The sequence below is a fragment of the Suncus etruscus genome, chromosome 7, assembly GCF_024139225.1.
Source record: "Suncus etruscus isolate mSunEtr1 chromosome 7, mSunEtr1.pri.cur, whole genome shotgun sequence".
Classification (NCBI taxonomy): Eukaryota; Metazoa; Chordata; class Mammalia; order Eulipotyphla; family Soricidae; genus Suncus; species Suncus etruscus.
Window position 1 is genome coordinate 112,919,735 of NC_064854.1, and position 27,404 is coordinate 112,947,138.

Below are 27,404 nucleotides of genomic sequence, written 5' to 3' on the forward strand. Positions count from 1 at the left end.
TTATTGGGAGAAAAATAAAGGAAATAACCAAAAGAAACAAACTAGAGCTATTCAGAATTATATATTATTCTTATTGGTGTCCCAAAAAGGAGTTAAATAAAATTTATGCTAAAAAAATATATAGCTAGTGTCATATTTAAACTATAAGAAGCAAATGGATCTGGAAAGGAATGTCTAGGAGAGTTGCCAACGGCCCAAGCACAATCATTGGAGAACTGGATAATCTAGAATAAAACAGACCTTTTATACTGGACTCAAACGTGATCATCTTTTCCAACTGAGATCGTGTTTTCCTTCTACCTCAATATTCTAGCTCTTGGTCCTTTGACCTCTTATACAAACACAGTGCTGCCATTTTATTTGTGTGACAAAGTACTGGCACAATTTTGCTTGATATTTAGAGGGATGGTTAGTGAGGTCATATAAACCATGTTAATAGCAGGCCAACTGTACCAGTATGGGATTCCAAGAACACCACCATATTTAAATCTACGTTTTCATACAAGCCAAAGACAGAATTCAACTGGCTACAGAACTGGTTTGAATGTCCAAGGAAACTCATAAAAGAGAACAAAAGAGGAGAAATACATGATTGCTCATGTTTGTTCTGGAAAGCTTATAAAAAAAATTTCCATCACACCAGTTTAGAATGCGAGCTAACTACTGTATTTTATGGTGGAAAAGTTCTCATTTTCATTACTGGGAGACACCAACACTGAGTAAGAGAGAAGACAGGAGAAAGAAAAGAAGGGAGCCTGGGTATGTTTTTTTTTTTTCCAATAGAAGCAGACATGGAATTATGTCTACTTGGCTTTTCCGAATTGGCTCTTAGCCTCTGTGAAATGAACATTCTGTGCTAACTTCAGAAAGAATGTTGGCAGGGTCAGGGTGGGAAGGTCTGAAGTGATAATACTTGGATGGCTAATGCTTTCCTCTCTGAGGCCTGCCACGGATTTGACCTCCAGGGAACTTTTCAGTTAAGGATCCAATCTGACCACATGATAATGAGCTGTTTTCCTCCCTTGGGAGGGAGATAGGAATCTATGAAGCAGTGCCTGAAAAAGTAAAGTATTATCTAAAGAAAGTGGGATGACCATCAGATCCATTTATGTCCTCACTATTTCCTTGAAACACTAATACTCAGTGAGAAGGCATGTATTAAGATTCACAGAAAGAAACTTGCCCATTATTTCTTTTCTCAGAGTAGATGGGTGGCAGAAAGTAGAAAAGTGAACAGATGTGAACAAAAAGTACTCTCTAAAAGTCCCAGTTACCAAATGTCACAGTGCTTCTAATGGACAAATGTTTCATAAAATATCCAAGTCCTGAACTGCCCTTTCCATACATACTGGTCTCTGGCTCCCACGAGACAATTATTATTCTTTTCTTTTTCTCCCGTCACAGGCCATTCTACCAAAAAAAGTGTTAAAAATATGTATTTCTTAATCTCATTATCTTAGACTTTATAACTTTGAAGACAAAAAGCATTTATCTTAATTGACAAAAAAAAAGGACCCATTTTCAAAGTCCCCTGCTGCAACCAACCCTGAGGATGTAAATATTTGAAAGGTAATTTTATTTTATTTTAATAAAACAATGCTGACTTTACCATTAGGAAGAAAAGTTGTTTCATATTTCATTATCTCCTTAACGCTGGCAGATCCTGTGCAGAAACCAAACTGCTAGTCTGTCTTTGTTCATCAGAGTAGAATTAAAAGGAAACAAATCTCAAAGTAAAATGTCTGCCAAAAGCAGAGAGGCCAGATAAATCTGTTTAGCCTGGCCCCACACCATCTAATTTGGTTAGAGGGACAAAGAATATCTCCTGTAAATAGCTCCTTCTAGTCAACCTGGCTATTCGCCCTCACCAGAGGGAAACATGGAATGTTTAAGACTAATATCCAGTGCAAGGTGGATACATGAATCAGGGTCAATTATGGTCATTTTTGTTTGTTTGTCTGTTTGTGGGTTTAGGGGCACACCTCTCAGTGCTCAAGGGCTCTGTGCTTAGGAGTGACAGCTGGCTGGACTTGGGGAACTATATACAGTGCTGGGAATCCAACCAGAGAATTCAACCAGGGAAGTTCTGGGAATCCAAACACATGCAAGGCAGGAGATTTAACCCTGTATTATCTTTTCTGACCAATAATGGTTATTTATTGGTCGATCAATGTCTGTTCAAATGTTTCTGCAGTAACTGACATGAATCCCAGATGATTTTGTTAGCTGAAAGCTGGTCCTTGGAACAAAAGAAAAACTAGATACTTGTACTAGGGCAACACAATTGGTACAAAGGTAAATGAGGAAAAAAAAAAAAATTGAAGAAAGGAGGGACCAGAGAGACTCCTGGATCCAGAGTCAAGTGTGCATCTCAGTTTCTAGTTGCAGACACGATTATGAAGATTTCATCAAAAGATGTTCTCCCAAAATTATTTCTTTAAAGGAATTCTACTTTTTTTTTTCTCTCTACTGGTTTTTGCGACACACCAGCAAAGGTTGGGATTTGCTCCTAGCTGTGCAGTAAGAAATTACTCCTAGCAGTGTTCGGGTACCAAATGGAATGTTAGGGATCAAACCCAGGTCAGGCGAGTGCAAGGCAAATGCCATACTATAACTCTAGCCTTAAAGTACTCCCTCTTCCTGGCCCCGAAGAGATAGCACAGCGGTGTTTGCCTTGCAAGCAGCCAATCCAGGACTTAAGGTGGTTGGGTTGAATACCAGTGTCCCATATGGTCCCCCGTGCCTGCCAGGAGCTATTTCTGAGCAGACAGCCAGGAGTAACCCCTGAGCACCGCCGGGTGTGGCCCAAAAACCAAACAAACAAACAAAAAAAAGTACTCCCTCTTCTTGATTAACTTTAAGAGGATTTTTCTTGCTTACATTAAAAACAGACCTGACAAGAACACGACCCAGATATTTAATCCTCACTACCTATTCTGCATATCTGGGCATTAGCTAAGGAAAAGCTCTAGTTAATTCACCAAAGCCAACCAGCTTCAAAATTTTATGGTATGTGTTTTCAGTTACATTCTCCATATTATCATGTAATTCCAAAATCTTTATTTATTTTTGTTTGTTTGTTTTTGGGTCACACCTGGCAGCACTTAGGGGTTACTCCTGGCTTTGTGCTAAGAAATCAATCCTGGTAGGCTGGGGTGGGGGGCGGGGTGGACCGAACAATATGGGATGCTGGGATTCAAACCACTGTCCTTCTGCATGCAAGGCAAATGCCCTACCTCCATGCTATCTCTCCTTATTCCAAAATCTTTATATCAACCCTTCCTAGCTTTCAAACTCTGGCTGGCCCTAAAAAGAATCTTTCATTTTTAGACATTTCTAATAGTTCAAATCTACTTCTTATAAATTCCGTTCATTGTCCCTGGCTCTGCTTTCCTGAATTAGGGAAAAGAAATCTACTTTTGTGTTACCTTATTGAAACGCTGCATCTTTGAAGAGAAACAAACCTCTCTAAGAAATCTTCCTTATATTCTTGATATTATTCCTCTAAAGTGATTCCTCTTATCTCCCCTAATCTCCCACTCCTCCCCTAATCCATGACTACTCCTCCTCTAACATTGCCATAAGGCTACTTTCATTTTACTAATTCCTATCTGCAAGTTAATCACTTAGTTTAAATTTACCTTCCTACCTTACCTTCCTACCAGGACAAAACTCAGAACTGGAAAAACCAGCTACATGGTGTTTGGAATCAGATGAAGTCTGAATTGGCTTCTAGCTTCAGCACTCATTAACCACATGTTCTTAGGATGTTATCTGAGCTTTCTATGCCATGATCCTTATATGTATTATCTTAGTATTCTTTTACCACTACTGATTAAAGTATTTAGTGACAAGTTTGGCCCATGAATAGAGTTAAATGTATATATATATATATTTTTAAATGTATACTTTTTTAAAATTTTTTTTGGGGGGGTCACACCCAGCAGCGCTCAGGAGTTACTCCTGGCTCTATGCTCAGAAATCGTGCCTGGCAGGCACAGGGGACCATATGGGATGCCGGGATTCAAACCACCGACATGAAAGGCAAATGCCTTACCTCCATGCTATCTCTCCGGCCCCTTAAATTTATATTTTTATTTCTTGTACATATATGCAAGTTTTTTTTTTCCCTAAACTTTGGTTAGTTTTAGTTGCTCAAAGCATAATGATTGAGACTGGTCATTATGGTGTGGTAGCCATTTGTGTCAACATGGGTGATACTTAAAGTTACTTCATTTTAGTATGTTTAGCCTCTATAAAATATGGGTGAGTAACAATGGTAGTTCTGGAGATAGTTCTTCATGAGGTTAAATGGGCATAACAAACACAAATGCTTAGAAGAACTCCTAACAAAAGGTTATCTTTCAAGAGAAGAGCTAATATCTTGATGGCAATGATTGCTTCTCTAATTTGATTGCGTGCCTGCAATGGTTTTTGGCTAGTTAATTTTCTGCTGAGCAAGAAAGCTTTAAATTTCTCAACTCTTGGGTTTGAAGCCCTGTGTGCATGTTGGAAAGAATAAAAGCATGAACAAGGAACAGAGATTAAAGAAAAGCACCCTGGGTACATTCATGTAATAATAGATAAAGTCAACAAAAGACATAAACACAAAGCCTCCATTGGGACTGCCTAACTACCTGATGGTAAGAGATGGGAACAGGCTTCCGGAAGACTATCCATTCCACAATTTCACTACAGGGTGGAGTAGTCAAAGAACCTGTGTAACGGTAATAGCTGCCCAGGGATGCAGGCAGGAGCTCCCGGAGGACGAATGGTTCCAGGAAGGTTTCTTTCTCTGCATGGGAAAAGAAACAAAAGAAAGGCACCATAAGTCATACTGCGTTGCAGACAGTCAAAACCCTCCATGCGGGTACCACATCACAAGCATTCTGTTTGTTTACATCCCCAGAAACACTAACATTTGGTGGTGGGAGCCACAGAAAACAAAGCCGCATTTCCCAGGGTGTGCTATGATTTGGGAGGCCCCAGGACTGCTCTGAAGTTCATGAGAAAAGGGTTCCAGGATAATCAACATTGGGCTACACTTCCTCTGCACCCCAACGCCCCACTCCGAGAAAGAGACAAAACACTAACGTAGTCAAGTTTCAGAGAAGCCTGTAGAAAAGGAATGGGGCATAACATGGTTAACCTGTTCCTCCCCAATTTTATTTCAGTGTAGAATCCATTCCTGTCTAATATTTTGTGTTCAATAACAGTGGGACAAACTTTAGAAAACAACACGAGGAAAAAGAAGGAAAAGGAAAAGGAAAGCAGAATTCCTCCCTTCCTCCCTTCTTTTCTTTCTTCCTTCTTCATGTTATAATTCCTTGAGTCATGTCAGTCCCAGAATGCCTCAGAATATGTTCTTATCTCTATGTGAGTCTCCAAAGGTCCAGGTTTGACTAAGAATATTCTTCCATTACTTTAGAGATATCATCAGGTATTTATTTCAGTACTTATTTACTTTTAGTGACTTCCCTTAGCTGTTGAACAACTTCAAGTCCATGGGTTTCAGGGAACTTCAGGACTCTATGGACATACATTTGCTTACACCGATATTCTCCTCCAGTCTTAGAACTCCATCTACTTCTTCTTTCATGCAAAATAATGTGTGCAGGTATTTCAGTAAACATGCAGCGCTAGACTTGAGGTATATGCAATTATGGAACAATGATAAAACCTTAATTTAACTATGTTAGAATAATGACAAAGGCAAACTCAGCTAGAAATAGCCTGAATAAGACTTAATATTTATTTAGCTTTAGTAAAAGGAAATTAAAAATGCCAGCTGCTATTCTGAGGATTTATATGTTTCAAGACATTTAAACAACACTCCATATACCAAGCTCAGTTCTCAGAGCTTTATCAAGATTTATTTATCTCCTATAAAATCAACCCTATGAAGTAGGGTCCAATATTAGCCCTCACTTACAGAATTGGTATGTAAAACCCAAGCGCAAACCCCCATTTTACTCCATGCCCTCTGGAAAATGCCCATTAGTAATGTCATTTCACAGATATAAAAATCAAGGCTAGGAGAAGAAAAATCATTAGGCCCAAGCAATTAGAGAATAATAAAGTAGCATAGCTCCTCACAAGGCTTAGAGAAATCTTGTTTGATGGTTATCTAGGTTTGGACTTCATTTTATTTGTGCTTTACTTTTTTCTATAATGTGGACGTCACAGCTGGCAGTGCTAAGATAAGATAAGATAATACATGCATTATCTACACTTGATCTCTCTCCTTTTTTTTTTTTTTTTTTTTTTTGGTTTTTGGGTCACACCCAGCAGCACTCAGGGGTCACTCCTGGCTCTATGCTCAGAAATCGCTCAGAAAAGGCTCGGGGGGGGACCATATGGGATGCCAAGATTTGAACCACTGTCCTTCATGCATGCAAGGCAAACGCCTTACCTCCAGCTATCTCTTCAGTCCCTACACTTGATCTCTGGAGTCAATTTTTCCTTGAAGGTAAGGAGAGGAAATATTTGGGCCACACACCCTGGCTATGCTCAGTCAGGGCTTTCTTCTGGCTCCTTGTTCAGTGTTCACTTTTGGAGGTATTAGGAGTACCATATGTGATGCTGGGGATTAAACTTGGGTCAACTTCGAGTTGCAAGGCAAGTGTGTTAACTCCTGTAACTGTCTCGAGCTTTTCATGGTTTTTATTTAAAAAAAAATTAAACATTAACTCATAAACACCAATCTCTCCCAATAACAGGGTTCCATAATAAAAATGACAAAAGCAGTTTCTGTTAGATAAAAGATGTGAAATAACAGAATTGTCCTTTGCCCACTGGCAAGTCTGAGCATTCATTTAAATCTGGCCTAATGATGGGGGAAGCCTTTGCAAGTGTGCCTGGCAGGCACAGGTTTGGCTGGGAGGAGGGATGATGTTGACCTTTGCTTGCTGCCACTGTGCTTCTTGAACTGTGTAAATCATCAGAACCAGGTCCCAACGATCAGGGCTTGACATATTAAGAAACAAAATCACCACCTTCATTTCTCCCTCACATTATAGGAGACTTGGAATCACATCTTATCACGCCTGAGGATTAAGAGCTCCAGACTCAGTTACTAGAAAATCTTCAAGAGTGGGGCCGGGCGGTGGCGCTGGAGGTAAGGTGCCTGCCTTGCCTGCGCTAGCCTAGGACGGACCGCGGTTCGATCCCCCGGCGTCCCATATGGTCCCCCAAGAAGCCAGGAGCAACTTCTGAGCGCATAGCCAGGAGTAACCCCTGAGCGTCACAGGGTGTGGCCCAAAAACCAAAAAAAAAAAAAAAAAAAAAAATCTTCAAGAGTATTTCTCTGGAGACCCGAGCCAATATTATGGCTATAGTTATATCTGTCATATGCATGTATAAATGGGACAGGACAATCCCTACAAGCTTTGACCGGCAAATTTCCTACTAACAGATCAACTGAAGGAAGACTGTGACTTCAAAAATCATAAGTAGGGGCTAAAGAGATATAACAGGGGTTAAGGTACTTGCAGTGCGTGTAGCTAATCCCACTTCAAATCCCTGATACCACACTGGTTCCTGGAGTCTCACCAGGAGTGATCACTAAGAGGAGTGAACCCTGAGCACTGCTGGGTGTAGACCCAAAGCCAAACAAAAACAGAAAATAAAGAGCATGAGAAGCGGGGGCCGGGAAGGTGGCGCTATAGGTAAGGTGTCTGCCTTGCAAGCGCTAGCGTAGGACAGACCGCGGTTCGATCCCCCGGTGTCCCATATGGTCCCCCCAAGCCAGGGGCAATTTCTGAGCGCATAGCCAGGAGTAACCCCTGAGCGTCAAAATGGATGTGGCCCAAAAACCAAAACAAAAACAAACAAAAAAAAAAGAGCATGAGAAGCAAAACTGGAAACACTTGTCCCCCAATCAGAGATTAGGTTTCTAAAGGAAACACCAAGAATTTTGGTTTTTTGTTTATTTAGTTTTGAGGCCACTTTAGCAGCACTCGGGAGCTATTACCAGTTCTGTACTCAAGGATTACTCTTCGTGGCACTTAGGAAACCAAGGGGTGTCAGGCTCAATCCCAGATTCTTCCTGCATGAAAAGCTGCATGAAATGTCTGTAGAGCTGGAGTTTTAAATAAGAGCTTGTGCATTTGACAAGGACTGATGGATGTTGGAGATGTGACCACTGTTATGAATGCAGAAGGGCTTCTCTGTCCTTGACTGACCCATGGGCTTCTTCAAATTCTGGTCTTGACTGATGAGAAGTTACAGAGTGGTGTACAGGCAGGCAGATGTGGTGAAGAAGAATGGAGAAAGGGACGTCCCATCATTGCCCTCGGATGTCAGGACTCTGAGACCTACAGGGATTTAGATTACCCTAGTTTTGGGAGTCAAAAAAAGAGGCCAGCAACCTGAAGCACAGTCACACATTTATACTGAGCTGGCACCCAAGGGACACTGCTAGCCACCTACTGACTTTGATGCTTTCACAAGAGAGCTGGGAAAGAGAAGATTTGGGAGAAGAAAGTGCTGAAATTCAGAATAGATTCCCTGCCTGAAATAGCACCTCAATTCTCCACCTGCAAGAGGTGGAGAAAAGTGCAAAGCAGCTTCTCAGCCTGCCTGGCTCAATTCTCAACTCCTGCGGGTTGTGAGCAATATGAGGGCATCATTCCTATATTGATGTGAGATTTTATATATGGGATTATGGGGCAGACTCATGACAAAAGATCCTTTGGGGACAGGAGGTTATTCAAAGAGTTGGAGCACACGCTTTGCATATTGAAGACTTGGGTTTGATCCTTGGTACATCATTGTTCTTTTGAGCACTGTTGTATTCCCTTAACACTCCCCACCTGTACTAAACCGTAAGTAATTCCTCTACCCTGAATCAGTGAGTGTAGCCCCCACAAAAACAGTTTTGAAGAAAAGCATCTTCCTTGCAAGTCATGAGAAGACAACGTTTCCCAGTACCATCCATATGTACCAAGATTGGTTCCAAAGTCTCTACTGTCTGGGAGCTCAGGCAGAGTCACAAAGTAGGAATCTTGAGAGTAAAGCAGCTAGTTGTGTGTTGTGTGTAAACCACACAACCAATGAGTGTGACTCCTGGCAAGCCTCACAACTAAAGATACTAGTAGTATCACTACTAGGAGTCTGATCCTGTTCAATAAGTTGCAGATGCTGCAACTAAAAAGTGCCAGAGGAAAACAGAATAGGAGTTAAGGAGCTCGTCTTGCAGATGCCTGACTCTGGATCAGCCCCTTCACCATTTGCTACCCAAGTAAAAAGCCCAGAGTAGCCCCTGAGAGCTACCAGGAGGGAACCTAACACCTCCTCCCTGTCAAATAAAAATTCATATAAATTCTATTTTTAAAAAAGTATGACAGCCTACGAAAGCACTGCAATCATGTGTGTGAGCACAGCAAAAAGATGAGTAACTCCAGGCAAAAATCACAATCACAAGGCTGTGACTTTTAGTTATTGTAATAATAAAGTGGGGGGGGGGAGAAAGTTGATAAGGGATGGTAGGAATAGCTCAAAGGGCTGAATACGTACTTTGCATGCTGGAGGCCTAGATACCATATGGTCCCTAAACACCATTGGGAGCAACCCTGAGCACAGAGCCAGGAATAGCTCCTGATCACCACCTGGTGTGGTGAAACCACCCTCTCCACAAAGTAATATAAAAGAAAGGGATTTGCAAAAGAGTTTGTAGTGGAGCAAACAGTTCATAAGTGAGAAATAGTCCCCTTATTTTATTTTGTTTAACAGTATTATTGGATATTGTTGAATGGTATTATTCCTTATTCCTCTCAATTAGCAAGGCCTAAACTCATATGCTTTACGTAGCCATGTTATTTTCTTTTCTTTTTTGGTTTTTGGTTTTTGGTTTTTGGTTCACACCCGGCAGTGCTCAGGCAGTACTCCTGGCTCTATGCTCAGAAATCACTCCTGGCAGGCTTGGGGGACCATATAGGTTGCCGGAATTCGAACAAATGACCTTCTGCATGCAAGGCAAACACCTTACCTCCATGCTATCTCTCCGGCCCCCACGTTATTTTCTTAAATGTCTATGCGTGTATTTCATTTTATTTTTCAAGTGTAGTACAAATGCCTGGAAAGTACTTCACGTGTGACAAATTTTCCAAGGACCAAGCAGAATAGATTTATTTATTTATTTTGTCATAGTTTCTAGCATAGCATGACTTTTCTAGTACAGCACAATTGGTATGCAGTAGCTGTGTGACCTTAAAGAGAGATTTTAGCCTCTCTGAGCTACTTCCCTTATCTGTAAAATGGGACCATTGAGAACATTTATTCCTCAGGGTTGTTGCAACAATTAAAAAGGTTAATATAGATAAGAAGCTTAGCACACTGTCTTGTAAACTCTGCCTTATCAAGTCAAGCACTTGGCTGAGAATAGGTTGGACCATTATTTCTTTTAAGCAGGAATTAAGTGAATATTTTCTGAAAAGTGCCAGATAACAATATTTTTAGGTTTTGAAGACCAAGAGACAAAATTGAAAATGTTATAAAGATATTTACATGTGCAAATACATTTCCAACCCTTCTTGACCATGTTCAGTGTAAAAGGATAATTTTTAAATTAAAGAAAAAAAAAAAACTAGTAATAGAAATGTGAAATTCTTTTTAAGGGATGTCACTAAATTAAGATTTAAAAAACTAGTAATAGAAATGTGAAATTCTTTTTAAGGAATGCCTGAGAGATAGCTCAATAGGCTATGTTTTGCATGATGCCGCACAGCAGTCCCCTGAGCACAGAGCCAGGAGTAAGTCCTAAGCACTACGTGGTGTGTGGTTCACAAACCAACCAAACAAATAAATGAAAAAAAAAACACAAATTTACATACATACAAAACAATTTCTTAGTGCAGAGGATAAATGAAATTAACTGATCGAATGCGATAGGGTCTTAAAGTCACAATTGCCCCCTGTCAAATTAATTTGAGCACATGTTTTGTGGGTGAGGTGGCTAAAGCCAGCCAATCATCCTGAAAGTTTTCAGGAGAAGAAGGGGAGACATGCTGCATACTCGGGCACCTCCATCAATATTGAACATTTCGGGCCAGAAAGATAGTACAGAGGGCAGTGTTTGTCTTGCACGTGGTGGTTCCAGGTTCAATTCCTGCATTCTATATGGTCTCCTGAATCTACTAGGAGTTATTATTTCGATCAGAAACAGGAGTCACTCCTAAGTACTGCCAGGTGTGGCCACAAAACACACATGCGCACACGCACACACACACATTTCTTTTGTGAACTTACATGGCAGAATTAAAACATGCTTGAATTGTTTCTCCCCCCTCCCCATTGCTTTCCAAGTTCAGAACAACAAATTTTACCTTTCTCTCTAAAAAGTTCTATATCTTATTCAGTTTCTCAGGTCATGCTCCCTTCACCTAACAACCAGGGTGCTCCAAATGATTCCTCATCAGTGAGAAATCCTGTAAGAAGAGGGCCTGGTTCTGAGAATGTGGCCCATTTTATCAACATGGTCCTTAGAGTCTCAACTCTCTGGACCAAAGACCCAGAGTTCTTGATTCAGGTTGCTGGTATTGTACTTTGCAGTAGAAAATAAACTCATTCACAAATGGATTTTAAGGAATGTTGATCAATAATTTAAATAGGGGCCAGAGAGATAGCATGGAGGTACAGCATTTGCCTTGCATGCTGAAGGATAGTAGTTCAAATCCTGGCATCCCATATGGTTTCCCAAGCCTGCCAGGAGCAATTTCTGAGCGTAGAGCCAGGAGTAACCCCTGAGTGCTGCTGGGTGTGACCCAAAAATCAAATATATATATATATAATAGAAGAGTTGTGCTCATAACAAGTGAGCTTATGTAACCCCCCTCAGTCCATTTGTTCATATGTAAAATAACATTATAACAGCATCAGTATCTGGCCCAGAGTGAGCGCGTATGTCAGTGCTTTGTAAAATAAACTGTAATACAAAAGGGCAGTTTCACTCCCAAACTGCATCTTATGGGAGCACACCACCTCTAACTTTGATACTAATTAGTAATTGGAATTCAAAACATTCTGAAGCCAGCCACTTAACTAGTTGAGAAAAATATTTGAAACACTCCACTTATACCCCCATTCATTCCATTATACCATAATAAGCAGGTACTGTGCATTACCAGATAAAAGAATTGAAAAGAAATGAATCTCTATTCCCACTTTCAAGGATCTCAGTACTGTATGCAGACAATATTATATTTTAATAATTAATTGTTCATCAAAGAAAAAGATGAGGAACAGGGATGCTAAATTCAAAGTTATTCAAATCGAAAAAAATGAATAATGTATGACTTTTATATTAAATACACACTGTATTGAGTAATCTACGTTTCACCCAACTCTCTCATTTTTAAGCATTTTGAATGACAATATGAATAATCAGTTAGGGAGATTTATTTAGAAAAGGAAATACCTTATTGGAATGCAAACAGAGTATATCTGAAGATGATTAAATTTTTCTTATCAATTAGAAAATTTTGAATGAGACCTTTAAAGTCATGGTCAACCATTAAACCCATGTGGGCCCGTTATCCTTGCAGTTTCCTTTCAACATTAAATTATATCTGGCTCAATTCTGTTCAATTTCTTATTTCTGATAGCAGTGCCAGGAGGCAATCTTTAATTAAAGAAAATTTGAAAGATTCAAACATGCATAATTGGATTAAAAATGTGATCATTAAAACATTAGATGCTAATCATTTGATTGATTGCATTTTTCAGTGTTAATAACCTAATATTTTCAATGCTGCAGTTATACAGGGTAAAAAAAAAAAGCCCTTTAAAAACTAAGTTGAGCAGTTAACATATAGAGTAGCTGAGCATTACTAAATTATACTGAAAATACAAAAAAAGCAATGAACAATATATAACACCAAGTCTGTAGCCAAAAATAAGGTGCCATCCCTCTCAGAAACAAGGAAAGTCATGGGGCTGGAGTGATAGCACAGTGGTAAGGCATTTGCTTTCCAAGTGGCTGACCCAGGACAGATCTGGACTCGATTCCTGGAGTTCCATATGGTTCCCGGAGCCAGGTGTGATTTCTGAGCACATAGCCAGATTTAACCCTTGAACATTACCAGGTGTGGCCCAAAAGCCAAAAGCCAAAAGACAAAAAAAAAAAAAAAAAAAGACCCCCAAAAATCAAAAAAGAAACAGTCAAAGTCAATTTTTAGTTATATGAACAATAAATTAACAGGGGCTGGGGTTATCAAAACAGGCCAAGTCCATGTTCTTCATGTGAGCGACTTGTTAAATCTCCAAGACCATAGGATCCCACAAATAGTGCACCAAAAAAACTCCCAAGTATAGAGCTGGGAGTATCCTCAAAGTACTGCCAGGTGTGGCCTAAAAGACAAACTAACAATAAAAGTCCCAAGCTACTGTTTTCAACCAATTCTTTTTGTTTTAGGGACACATCTGTTGTCACTCAGGGGTTACTCCTGGCAGTCTCAGGGGACTATATGGGATGTGGGGATCGAACCCAGGTCGATCCCGGGTAGGCTGTGTGCAAAGCAAATGCCCTACCATTGTGATATCGCTTCAGCCCCTGTAGTCAGCCAATTCTTTAGAATTTGCCACTACATTTTTTTTTTAAAATAAGGGAAAGCTCTTCATATTTCTTTAAAAGCTTTAAATCACGGGGACACACTGGCTGGCCTTCTGTTTTACTGGAGAGGAGTGGGTGTGAGCGAGAATGGGAAAAACTGGATATTAAGCAGCTTGAAATGCACAAAGATTTATGACCTTGCTGATCAAAGCTAATATGCATGCAAATTCCCTAGGGAGCTTATTAAAAAACGTAGGTTCTGATCCAGTAGGTCTGGAGTTGAGGATGAGATTCTGCATTTTAAATTAAGTTTGGCCTCACACAAGCAGCCCGGTTTCCAAAAGGCTAATTGCTCTGTGTGGAGGGGCTCCACACACCCTCAGTAGCTTCACCCCTGCTGTCTTCTGGTCCGCATGGACTGCCACAGGGTCTCTCTGCTGTCAGATCTAATGCCACCCCAGGGCCTTTGCACAGGCACCTCACTCTGCCAGGAACATTTCCTCACTGTTACATTCATGCCTGATTTCAGACCAAATGTCTTTTACCTGCTGACAGCTTGAGAAAAATCAGGGCAAAGGGATTTACACATCCTGTGTAGGAACAGTAGAAGGAAAGGTTCAAAAACTCAGGCTTTAGGAGATGAAAAAAAAAAAACTAGCTGCTGGCAGCAAACTGTGAAGACATTGCATCAGCAGTTCTGGTAAATTTTGCACTAGCCATGTGACTGGGGAGGAATGAAGGGTCTGACAGGCTGGGTCAGCTAAATGCAGGAATATGAAAGGTCTGGGTAGAAAATAAGAAGCTGAGATCAGAAGCCTAGGTTTTAGGTGCTTGGCACTTGAAAGTCAGAGGGGAAGTCTGAAGTCAGAAAACATTAGATTATAATTAGGATATGTGAAAATGAATATGCAGAAACCTGACCTGAATAAGGTCAGGACACAGAAATCAGTCTCAACACACCTGCCAGCAGCCAGCTACACAACCTAATGTATCTACATTCCAGCAGTAAAAGATATTACTTCATTGCCATGGAGAGAAGGGAGATCCCACTATGTCCCAATCTCCCCCAGAAGACTATATAATGGAGTACTGGCTTTAGTTTTAGGGGTGTGCAAATATGTCTCCCCATGAATCCAAAGTCTCTTTTGGTGTTCCTAAATAAACCCATCTTGTTGGTGATAAAACTGATTGCTTTTTATTTGAGGTTAGCAGGGAGCAGAAATTAGTTTTATGGTATAAATACAAGCAGCAACACTAGCTCTAAATAATGAGTGGTTCTTTATCAGCCATCAAGCATAATTATAAGGCATGATAAGTCCCCAAGGAAGATGGGCTGAGAAAGGCATAGGCATGGTTCTGAGGAGAGATTGCTTTCTTTGACAGTTTCTACAATATCTCCTGATGGAAATATTAAAAAACAAGAGCTTGACCTTAGTAACACAAAAACACAATATAAAAATGCCCTCTGTACTTCTATGTTTTATCACAGTACAATTTCCAATAGCCAGAATCTTGAAACAACCCAGGTACCTGACAACTGGTGAGTGGCTAAAGAAACTGTGGTACATTTACACAATGAAATACTATGCAGCTGTCAGAAAAAATAAAGTCATAAAATTTGCCTGTACATGGATGGATGATGGAGACTTTTATGCTGAGTGAAATGAGTCAGAGGGAGAGAGACACACAGAATAGTCTCCCTCATCTGTGGGTTATAAAAAAAAAAGACAGTATGGTAATAACATCCAGAGACAGCATGAATGCTGAAAGGTCCAGCCCATGCATGATATGAAACATACCACAAAGAGCGTCGAGCACAGTTAAAGCACTAACTGCACTGACAACTATCATGATAATGGCAGTGAGTGAGAGATATAGAACATCTGTCTCAAATATAGGCAGGGAGTGGGGCAGGAGGAAAATGGGGGGCATTGGTGGTGGAAATGTTGCACTGCTGAAGGGGGGGTGTTCATTTTGATAATTGAAATAAACTATATACATGTTTGTAATTATGGTGCTTAAATAAAAATATTAATTAAAAAATAAAGAAAAAAAGAAATAGTGGTACATCTATACAATGGAATACTATGCAGCTGTCAGAAAAAATTTGCCTATACCTGGGTGGACATGGAGATATTATGCTGAATGAAATAAGAAAAAAAAGGGGGGGGCAGAGAGATAGCATGGAGGTAAGGCATTTGCCTTGCATGCAGAAGGACTGTGGTTCGAATCCCGGCATTCTATATGATTCCCCGAGCCTGCCAGGAGCAATTTCTGAGCATAGAGCCAGGAGGAACCACTGAGCACTGCCAGGTATGTATGGTAATAACATCCAGAGACAACAGAGTTGAAGGCCGAAAGAACCAGCCCATGATATGAAGCATACCATAAATAGAGATGAGCACAGTTAAAGCACTCTCTGCACTGACAACTACCATGACAATGATAGTGAGAGAGAAAAATAGAATGGGAAATGGGGGTGGGGGAAGAAATGAGGAACATTAGTGGAGGGAAATAAATTGATGAAGGGCGGTACACTAAAAACTCAACTAAGAACATTTCTATAACTATGTGCTTAAATAAATAATTTTTTTTTCTTTTTTTTTTTTTTTTTTTGGTTTTTGGGCCACACCCGGTAATGCTCAGGGGTTACTCCTGGCTATGCACTCAGAAGTCGCTCCTGGCTTGGGGGACCATATGGGACGCCAGGGGATCGAACCGCGGTCCTTCCAAGGCTAGCGCAGGCAAGGCAGGCACCTTACCTCTAGCGCCACCGCCCGGCCCCAAATAAATAAATTTTTAAAGAAAATCAAACAAAACTAAAAACAAGAGCTGCTAAAGTTTGCATTTCCTGGAGAAGTAATGCAAAGTCCAAGAGAGTTTTTTTTTTTTTTTTTTTTTTTTGGTTTTTGGGCCACACCCGGTAACGCTCAGGGGTTACTCCTGGCTATGTGCTCAGAAGTTGCTCCTGGCTTGGGGGACCATATGGGACACCGGGGGATCGAACCGCGGTCCGTCCAAGGCTAGCGCAGGCAAGGCAGGCACCTTACCTTTAGCGCCACCGCCCGGCCAGTCCAAGAGAGTTAAGGGTAAGCTCAAAGAGTCTCAAAAAATTCTAGTTCTATTTCATTCACACATAAAGACAGCGGAAATCCAGATAAGAAAGGGATTAAGCAAACACCATCCAGAGATGGAAAGGGCTAAAACCAACATTTGTCCTCCTACTCTGGACCCTCAGGTTCTATGCTGCAGACCAAAAGCTAAAACAACAATGAACAGATGAGTAGTTAAATGTCAGTGGAATCCAATCTGGTTTTTAGCGCTTAAAAGATAAGCCTCATTCTGTTCAAGCTGTAATGATTTGTAAAAGAGATATATAGTTGGTCATTATAATGTTATCCCAGGGCTCAAGGAGCAGAGTGCCAGACACCCTAGGAATTTCTAGTGGGGAACCCATTGAAAGAGTCTTTTGTTATGCTAATGTATGACCTTTGGAAAGCCCTGAAGGACCGGTGAATCCCCACTGAGATTACAGAGTTGGAATGTTTAGTCCTACCACTCAGTCTTAATGTGAGATTGGTTGGGGCTAGAGACAGATGCAACATCCAAAGGTCACTGAATTAATGAGTCATGCCTGTGTAATGAAGTAGCCATAAAACCTAAAAGGGCAGGGCTTGGAAAGCATTCTGCCTGGTCAACACATGGATACAGGATAGATGAGCTTGTTCGGAATAGGCCTGGCGGTTCTGTTTCCTTTTCTGTATGTCCTACACTATACATTGCTTCCATCTTGGTGTTTCTGGATTATATTTTCTATGACAATTGGGTATCTTAAGAAAAATAAATTGGTGATCTCGGCAAGAGATAATCAAGCGTCTAAGAGCTTGACTTGCCTGTGACTGATCACTCTACTGTCCCTGGAGTCTGCCAGAAATGATCCCTGAGTGTAGAGCCAGGAGAAAGCCCTAACCCCAAAGCAATCAAAACAAAACCAGGTGAACTGAATCTCTGAATTCTGAATTCGGTGAGTCTCTCTGGAAGCCTAAGGAGGAAGCTATGGGTCACAGTTGGTCAGAAGTTAAGGCTCTCAGTGTTCAGAAACCACCATTGCTCTACCTGGTTGTATTAGGAAGCCAGGTGGGACCAGATTGAACATGAATCTTCACATGGAAGGTTCTGTGCTCAAAGGCTTGAGTTCTCTCTTGGACCAAGACCTAGGGCTTTAAGTTGGAGAAAGTTGTCTAGGTTTGAGGTCCTAACATGAAGAAGCTATTACTATCCCCAGGTCAAAATTGAGTTAAATTGTTGGACATTGGGCCGGGCGGTGGCGCAAGAGGTAAGGTGCCTGCCTTGCCTGCGCTAGCCTTGGACGGACCGCAGTTCGATCCCCCGGTTTCCCATATGGTCCCCCAAGCCAGGAGCAACTTCTGAGCGCATAGCCAGGAGTAACCCCTGAGCGTCAACGAGTGTGGCCCAAAAACAAAAACAAAAACAAAACAAAAAAAAAATTGTTGGACATTGGCTGATATTCAAGAATTGCTAGTCAGTGAGGCAAACACTTTCCCTCAACATTGGAAAAAAGTGCCATTAATGCCCAACTCATAGCCTTCCCTTGACTTATTTCCTGTTTAGAGTAAAACCCATACACCTTGCTAAAGCCACATATGATCTATAAAAACCATACACCTTACCCAACCTATATATGATCTGCTTATTCATAGCAAGCAGTCTCTTCCCCATCATTACTGATCACCCACACCTATTCCCTAACTTGCTGCTCTTTCAAAATGGAACACACCCCTACAAGTATTCCATCTGGGTGATATAGTTTTTTATTCTTCAGGCCTCAGTTTCTTGTCATCTTCAGAGACAGCATCTCTATCCCATCCATTGCTATTAAGTATCTACATCACACTTAGCTCCTTTCCTTCCCCTCATGGGTTTACTTGTTCCCTGTCTGACTGCCCAAACAGTCTGTAAAGAGTAAAGGGGGCCTTTACAGGGTGTCTGTCTTGTTCACTTATATTCAGCAACCCAAACACTGCCTAGAACTGAGAGGTACTTCATAATTAGTAAAAAGAAAATGAAGGAACAAGAAAGCATAGCAATTGGCATATATCAATCATAGATATTGCATTTGTTCAAATCTAAGTACCCATCAATTATAAGATACATTATTCTTTATTATTATTATTTTATTTTCTTAAATATTTTATTTTAGAGGGCCACACCATTTGACACTCAGGGGTTACTCCTGGCTATGCACTCAGAAATCACCCCTGGCTTGGGGGAGACTATATGGGATGTCGGGGGATCGAACCGCGATCCATCCTAGGCTAGCATTGCAAGCCTTATCTCTAGCCACCTCTCCAGCCCCAAGATACATCATTGTTTTCTTTGATATTGGAACTATAAATACAAGTGCTCAAGGATCATTCCTGAAGTGCTTGGGATGCCATATGAGGTGTCAGGGATTAAACCTAGGTAGGTCACATGCAAAGCAAGCATCTTACTGCATTATTTCTTTAGTCCAGAAAGCAGCATTATTTCAATGCCATTAAAAAATAAAAACACAACAAGTTACTAATTACAATGACATGCTACTCACATACTATGCATCCTAGGTGAGATAGATAGATCAATGGCTGAGCACATTTTGTATGTGGAGGGATCAAATTAATTTGCTCTGTAGCATTACATGGTCCCTCAAGCACCATTAAGAGTCTTCAGCAAGCATTGAACCTCTAGTACTTCCCAAGTACCAGAGAGAATGGAATCCCCTCCCAATGCATTCTGATTTACAAAATCGTTATACATGAAAAATGGGGGAAATGTTGTTATCCGTGATAATAGATGCTAAACTGACTTATGGATCACATCTCACAATAAATAGATATTCAATCAGCTCACTTGAAATAACATGTTAATTATATGAAATGAATATGTCAATTATATCTCAGGTAATGTGAAAAATATGAGTCACAGTGTTGAAGAAATAGAACAAGAATGAATCAACAGGCTTCACATCAATGAGCTCCTATGAGTTTTAAGAGAGAATGAGAAGCTGGATCCTGAAGCTGTATTGTATGACCACCAGTGAAGATGTGGTTCATATGCCATTGTGAATTCTCATCTGTTTATATTAGCTGGGTCGTCCAGCATGTTTGTAACTCCATGAACTGAATGTCAAGACTCCAATCCACATTGTGGTATGTTTGTGGTTCATATATTTTTTATTTTTGTTTTTTTGGGCACACCTGTTTGACGCTCAGTGGTTACTCCTGGCTATGTGCTCAGAAATCGCTCCTGGCTTGGGAGGACCATATGGGATGCCAGGGAATCAAACTGTGGTCCGTCTCACGCTAGTGCTTGCAAGGCAAACACCTTACCTCTAGCGCCACCTTCCCAGCCCCGGTTCATATTTTTTATTAGTTCATATTATATTCTATAGCCTTTTTCTAAATGAGCCCCTACAAAACTTAGGTATCAAGATATTACTGATGAGGGCTCAGACTAACCCAAATTCAAGGGGGTTACAGAACTGGGTCTCACTATACTTTGTGTAATATGTAATCAGTGAAATTTGTCTATTAGCAGTCTAGAAGCTATGCTACAGCAAGACCATGCCTCCTCCTGAATATATTCCCAGCAGGAAACATAGTTCTATAAAGAGAAGGTCCTTTAAATTGGTTGGATAAACTAAGTCCAAGCATCAGTAAGCAACTGTAAGTTAAAAAAGAGCAAATTGTGACTCTTGAAGTAAATCTAGTCTAGACCTTTTTTATAAATTAAGTTTTATTAGAATACAGCTGTATCCATTTGTGTATCTGGTTGTCGGGAGCTAAAGCTGCATAGCTAAGTAGTTACAACAGAGAATTCATATGAATGTCAACTCAAACAATTGTTATCAGTTCCTTTACAGAGGAAGTATGTTTTCTCCTGTATTACTATGAAAGCTTTTTAACAGATGGTACCATGTAATGTGATTTGAGCATGAACAGGGTAAACTAAAATGGAGAAGTAGAAATGTAGAATTCATGTTTGCCTCTGAATTCCATATGACCCCGACTGGATTCTTTTCACTGATGGACAGAGAATTTGATTTTTTTCCATTGGTATTCAAAATAGGAAGAGATCATAGGAAATCCTAAAGGCTCCTATTCTGGCAATATTATGCACTCTTTTCTTTTCTTTTCTTTTCTTTTCTTTTTTTGGGTTTTGGGACACACCTGGCAACACTCAGGGGTTATTCCTGGATCTGCGCTCAGAAATCGCTCCTGGCAGGCATGGGGGACCATATGAGATGCAGGGATTCGAACCATCATCCATCCTGGATTGGCTGCATGCAAGGCAAATGCCTTCCCTCTGTGCTATTGCTCTGGCCCAATATTATGCACACTTATGACATGAAAGTATTACAGGTTCTGAGAAAAAGGATTTTGAAAAGGATAAAAATCCAATCCACTTGATTAGTTGGATTCCTGTATCCAAACACACCCAGAAACAAATATAAGGTCACCAAACAGTCACTGCACCGAGAATCAAAGACATTAGCCTCCATTATTTTCTTGGTGGTTTCAGGTGATCAAATATGGCATTTTGATATCAGGGTTCACGTGTAAAATAAATACATGTTGATGTGAGTGCTTCCAGAAAAATAAAATACTAAAAGATCAGAGTTTTATGTACAATTAAAAAGTGAACATGACATTAAAAACTATAGTTATACAGTGACAAAAACTGATTACTGTGACTCCACCCCAGATTTACTGTAACTACCTGCTAGACCCGCCCATTCCTGGGAGGGGTCTTGGGAAGGTTAGATAAGGCTTTTGACCTAAGGGATTAAGGACTTTGCCAGCATGGATAGGTAAGAGGAGGAGACATGGCTGGAAAAGCCAAGACAAAGGGCAAGCTAAGAATAGCATGCATAAATGGTTAAGATTGACCACACATGTGGTGGATAGGACATGAATAAAACTGATACTTCCTGAAACCTGCTTATGAGTGAGATTTCTACCCGCCGCTTTCCTGGACCCAGACACCCGTAGGCTGAAGGGGGTTGCAGAACCACGTGGCCTGGGATGGCAGAGAAAGGCACCTCCCTGTGTCCACCACCATCTAAGCCCATTAAGGGCTGTAACTCTACAGATTACCACTGCTGAACTACACTACTGCTATTCTTTGTGCATCCATGGTTCTGGTGACTACCACCATCAGAATACATGTATGAAAGATACATTCTTTAGCTTCATTTTGATGCCTAATCACTGATTTAACCCAGTTAATCTTCAACCACTGGTCAGAATGAATCAGGGATACAGAAAGACTGAAGACTGATCTAACTCACAAAAAAGAAACAGGTACCAGAATAAAGTGATTTTTGTTTTTGGTGGATGCTTGTTTGGGAGAACCACACTTAGTGGTGCTCTGCAGCTACTAATGGTTTGGTGTCAGGTGCTGGGAATTAAACTCAGTACTTCAAAATGCAAGGTACATGCTCTGTCGCTAAGCCATTTTCTAGGCCTAGGATGAAGTGATTTTTGACAATAGGTAGGAAGTAGATTGATGCTGAAAATAGAAACTGTTCCAGAAGAGCAGGAAAAAAGGATGTTTTTTAGAGTTCAATACCCCTGGGTTATAACTATTGCTCCATTGCATGAAGTGGAACCAATCGCTTTGCACCTACTTTTACCCTGTAAACATAGGATTAAGAACTCTTATCTCACTGAGCTGCCTCTAGGATTAAATAAGAATCAATGACAGAACATCTGGGCCAGTCACAGCTAGGGATGAACAGATAAGAGGCTACTACTTCATTCATCCCCTTTGTGGATCCTTATTCTACACCCCTTCTCTCAATTTCAATGGGAAGGTACCAAACCTCAAGTCATTTTTCTGACTACTATCTCCAGTCTTTTATTTGAAGTTTTGTTGACTCAACTAAATCGATTAACATATGCTTCAGAGGTAGAGCTGTCAGTCACATTGTTCCTATCCATATGACTCCCACTGGATTCAAGTCAACCAAGAAACAAGGGATAGGCTGGGGAGGGTCTGAGAATGGCAGTAATAGTAGCTTTGGGTTCTAACTGGGAGTCAGGCACAAGCATGTACAATAATATTAGTGTTAATATTACAGCATTTTAGAGTTGAGTAAACAGAACCGCAAAGAACTCAGGTTTTGTAGCAGGAAGTTTTCAAAACTAGAATCTGTATTCCTGACCACTTCACAACACTGTAATGAAGCCCCAAAGAAAGAAAAGGCCTTTCTAAGAAGTAGCACCTGTCATGTGGATTTATTTCTTGGAGTTCAGATCAGGTAAAACAGTTGGACTTAGGAGGGAGTTGTAAATTCTAATAGCTGTGTACTACAATAACAACTGGGGAATTACTCAGAATTCAAACCTTTCTATAGTCTAACCTATCCCTGTCTCTGGGAAAACATCTAGATATTGAGCAATGAGTCTTTATCAAGAGTCATCCTCTCTTTTTGAAGACCAGGGTCCCTGTCTCATTACTCAGCTTTGATAGATAGAACTCATTTTGCTGAATTTGCTTTGGATGATTCATCCTCACAGATTCTCCATATGTATGTAATTAAATCTGTTCTTTTCAACTATTAATCTGTCTGGTTAATCTGACTGTTCAACCAAGAAGAACTCATAGAGGAGAAAGAAATTTCTTCTCTGTTCCTTTAAGTGGCTTTCCTATACCAAGGTGACATTCATGGAATAGGGCAAAGGAATTTCAGAGCATAGTCTCAGATATTGCATCAAGCACTTGCACTGAGGTAACTGAGGACATATTGTTAAACTCCCCCCATCCTCCACATCCTACAGAAATAGAATTCTTTCAAAGGGTATTTTCCAGGGCTTCTCAAATCCTGTACAAAGGAAAAATATTGACAAAGAAGGTTGGGCATATAAGAAGTGGTCTCAACTTTAAATTTAACTGAAAATAAATCACCTTTGAAGTTTTTTTTTTTTTATCATCACAGAATTGTGAACACCATGAAGTCTTATTAATAAAATAGAAGCTACACAGTATTTCACTTCCTGGCTCTTGCTAAAATAAAACAAAAAAGAAAACAGACGTCTATATTGGTGGTTTTGAAACAAGGAAATCCAGGAAAGAGTGGAAATAGCTTAAGTGTGTCTGTTTCCAGAAGATTTTGAGATCAAAAGTGCACAGATAAGCATTTGTGCTTCCTGAATCCCTAAGAGATGGGAGCCAATTAGTCGACACCAGGGTGCTACATATTTATAGCACACTTCAGGAAGGTTCCATGTCATTGAATGTTGGAAACATAAACTTCAAACGGGAAATTCTGTCGCATGTTAAAAGGTTCAAAACTACCTGTGGGCTGTAGATGAAATAGTTTGCTTTTCCTATTCAAAAAGGATAAAATAATTGGAACGGTTTCTTACTTCAAGGTACAATTAAAATAGAATCTTTATTAATATAGTTGAATACATTTGTATCATGTGATGATTTGGACAGAATCAAAACTGAATTCAATCTTTGTAAATGGTATCGAACAGTAAGTAATGACTGAGTGGCTACTGACATTTTCCCAACATAAACAATCCACTGGATAAAGACAACACTATTAGCAAAGCTATTACAGCAGCTACCATTTACAGGAGGCAGGGCTGACAAACTTATTCTGTGTAGGGCCAGAGTAAATATTTAAGGTTTTCTTGACTCATCACTCTAATACTCAACTGCTGTTGTATAAAGGCATTTCTAGATAATTCATAAAAAAAGATGTGTGCATATTCCAATGATTATTTACAAAAAAACTGGCAGTGGCAAGTCATGATCTACAGATGACACTGATCCATGACAGAGAGGATTCTCAGCTCACTTCAGACCCTCTTCCTTCATGCTTTCCCAAGTCAAAAGCAACTAGAATGAACATTCAAAAGGTAGGAGCTCTGATGATCGCTGCTTCACAAGTTGGAAACCCAGGGATAAAGAAATTCAGCAATTTAGACAGAATCAAACAGCTTCCAAGATGATGAGTCCAAATTAGAACCCAGAAGAATCTGAGCTCTGAAACAAGCCTTTCAAATCATTGTCCACAAATATTTCTTGGAGACTAATTTTGAGTAGAAAAATAAAAATAATTCCATTTCTTTAAAAGTGCTCCATAGTGCAGACTTTTGATAAAGATTCCATTTAAAGTTCCAACTGCTTATTCATGAGAACATATGAAATTACTTTTCAGGCCAATAGCACTGGGCTTTTTGACCTTTAGCACTTAGAATAACTAGGACCAAAAAAAAAAGAGAAAGATTTCTCATGACATTAACATTTCCCAGAGGCAGGGGAACATCGTGTTCATCATTTTATCCTCAAGAACCTGACTAGCACTTAATAGGCACTTGATGGATGGAACAATGGATGGGATCTGTGATTAAAGGAGCTGAAATCTCACATACACAAAACAGGAAAGAATTCCTCGAAACAGCAGCTCATCTTGGCCCTATTGTGTTGCTGAATGAGAATGCCAGATGACTTTTTTCTGTGCCATCGTTTAAAATTTTCTAAAAGACACTTTCTACAAGTCTAGGATTTGTATTCTTCTGAATTTCACTTACGCTACTTTTCAGAATGTGTAGCCTATTGGGACTGGAAAGCATAGTGGGTTAGGTGCTTATTCTTGCATGCAGCCAACCAGATTAAATACTCAGCACTCCATATGGTTCACTAAATCCTGCTAGGAATGATACCTGAACAAAAAGACAGGCATAAGCTTTGAGCACCACAGGACTGCCAAAATTAAAGAAAAAAAAAAAAAGTCCTTTGAGGTTGGGGGAAACACTTGTTTTGCATTCTGCTTACCAGGGTTTGATGTCCTGTAAGTTTTGAGATCCACTAAGAAACCAGTTGTGATCCCTGAGCACTGCACCTGGAGTAAGCCCTGAGCATGATGCACGCATGCACACACACACACACAGACACACATACACACACACACACACACACACACACACACACACACACACACACTCTAAAGTAAAAGGAAAGAGAAATTTTATCCTGCTATTCTCAGAGTAAAAATTTTATGTCACAGTAAGATCTTGTACAGATGAGATCTTGTAAAGATAATCATTATGATGCCAAAGTGATGATGTAAAGTATGGTTGATTTCTATATTTCTTTATTTGCCCTTTCAAAAAAAAAAAACTCTAGTGATGAACATCCAGTAAGTCTGGACCAGTTAGTCCCTGGTAGGGAACAGAGGAAGATAGCTGGGGAGAAACAATAATTGTTTAAAACAATTAGACCTTGCCAGTGCTTTTTACTTTCTATATTTTGGAGGTACATAATATTCATATCTCAAGGGATTTCTGGAGTACATTGTGATGCCTGTTGGGATTCTAAATGCTTTCCTGGTCAGGAGCAAGTTAGCACCAGTGCTACAGTGAGAAGTCTTGTTTTTAGACCTGCTATCTCAGCCTCATCCCTTCTGTTTTCTGATTTTCGTTTTCTAAATTCTGTTAAGAAAGTACTGACCTCACAAGTCATCTCTTAATGCTGCAATCCCAAAACAGCCACAGTTCTTTCTCTGAACTGCAATCAATTTACTGAGAACAAACAGCCTGTCAGGGACACTTATGGTTATTTTTTTTTTAAAGTGCTGCTGTTCCCTTCTCTGCCTCCTTGGTGTGAGGTCACTTGGTACTTGATGTGCCCCAGAGGAAAGCACTGTCTACAGCTTTTACTATCTAATGTGAGGTGTTGTCTTCTTGGATTGTGAAACTTCACACTCACGCAGCAGCAGGGAACACAAAACACCAATTTACCATTGGTGAGTAGTCCTCAAGTGAACCCTGCTTTGACTCACAATCAGGTCAGTCCTGACCACCATTCCAGCCTTCGAGCAGTAACCACCATCTTTTCTGAAACCCTAATGAATTTTTTTCCCATCAGACCACTTACATCTGCTCCCTGGAAAATATATGTTAAAAAGCATATGTTCTTTCTCTGGGGTATAATTTCATGTTGAAGAATACTCTGTACATTCTTCAGAACCATGGTCCACTCATGCAATGCTCTTGATGTTCCAGATGTTATGCAATGTTTCCAGATGTTCTTGGTGTTTTAATCACCAGGCTAAGGCAATCTACTGCCTGTCTATCCCACCTAGTCACTGTCTTCTCTGTAAATGTCAGGCACTTGAGTATTTTCAATTAAGAACAGCAAGGCACAAATATTCTTGTGCCTATCTCATGGCCCATTTATACCCAAATTTCTCTCAGGGAGAGACAGGAGTGGTTCCACTGAGTCAACTTGATAGAGATACTGCTAGATTTTCTCCATGGAGTGGCTGTACTAACTCCTATTTGCAACAAAATATATGAGTATCTGGTATTCAAGACAGGACACTGTTTGAATGTTTAATAATTAACTTTCTGGTGAGTGTTTCTAGTTCATTTTAATAATTTTTTAAATGTAGAGTCCTTAAAAAATTAATGCCTAATATAATGAATGACTCTGTAATTTATAAAGCCAAATGCAGATGTGTAATCATCTTCCAGAAATAAGCAACATTGAAAAATAATTTCTCATGTTCCTTCTCATCCAATATATCACTGTTTTACTTTATATCACCATCACCATAAACCTTGAGTATCTGGAACTTTGTAGGTACAGAACTACGCAATATGTGTTCTTTTATTTTATATAAATCATATATTTATTTTTATAACTGATTTACAATATACCATTGTGAATATCACAACCTACTTACATGTCCATTGGCGACATATGAACTGTTTCCAGTTTGGGCTATTATAATTTCTTTCTTTTTTTTTTTTTTTTGGTCACACTCAGCGGCACTCAG

General features: G+C 40.0%; 1 protein-coding gene across 2 annotated transcripts in view; it reads right to left on the reverse strand.

Moving 5' to 3' along the window:
- PTPRG (protein tyrosine phosphatase receptor type G) overlaps window positions 1-27,404 on the reverse strand; it is an 837,085-nt gene that overhangs the window by 149,522 nt on the left and 660,159 nt on the right. For both annotated transcript variants that reach the window (XM_049777272.1, XM_049777271.1), the window contains exon 7: window positions 4,638-4,795. In XM_049777272.1, the coding sequence (XP_049633229.1) occupies window positions 4,638-4,795 (158 nt within the window). The remainder of the gene's footprint in view (window positions 1-4,637; window positions 4,796-27,404) is intronic.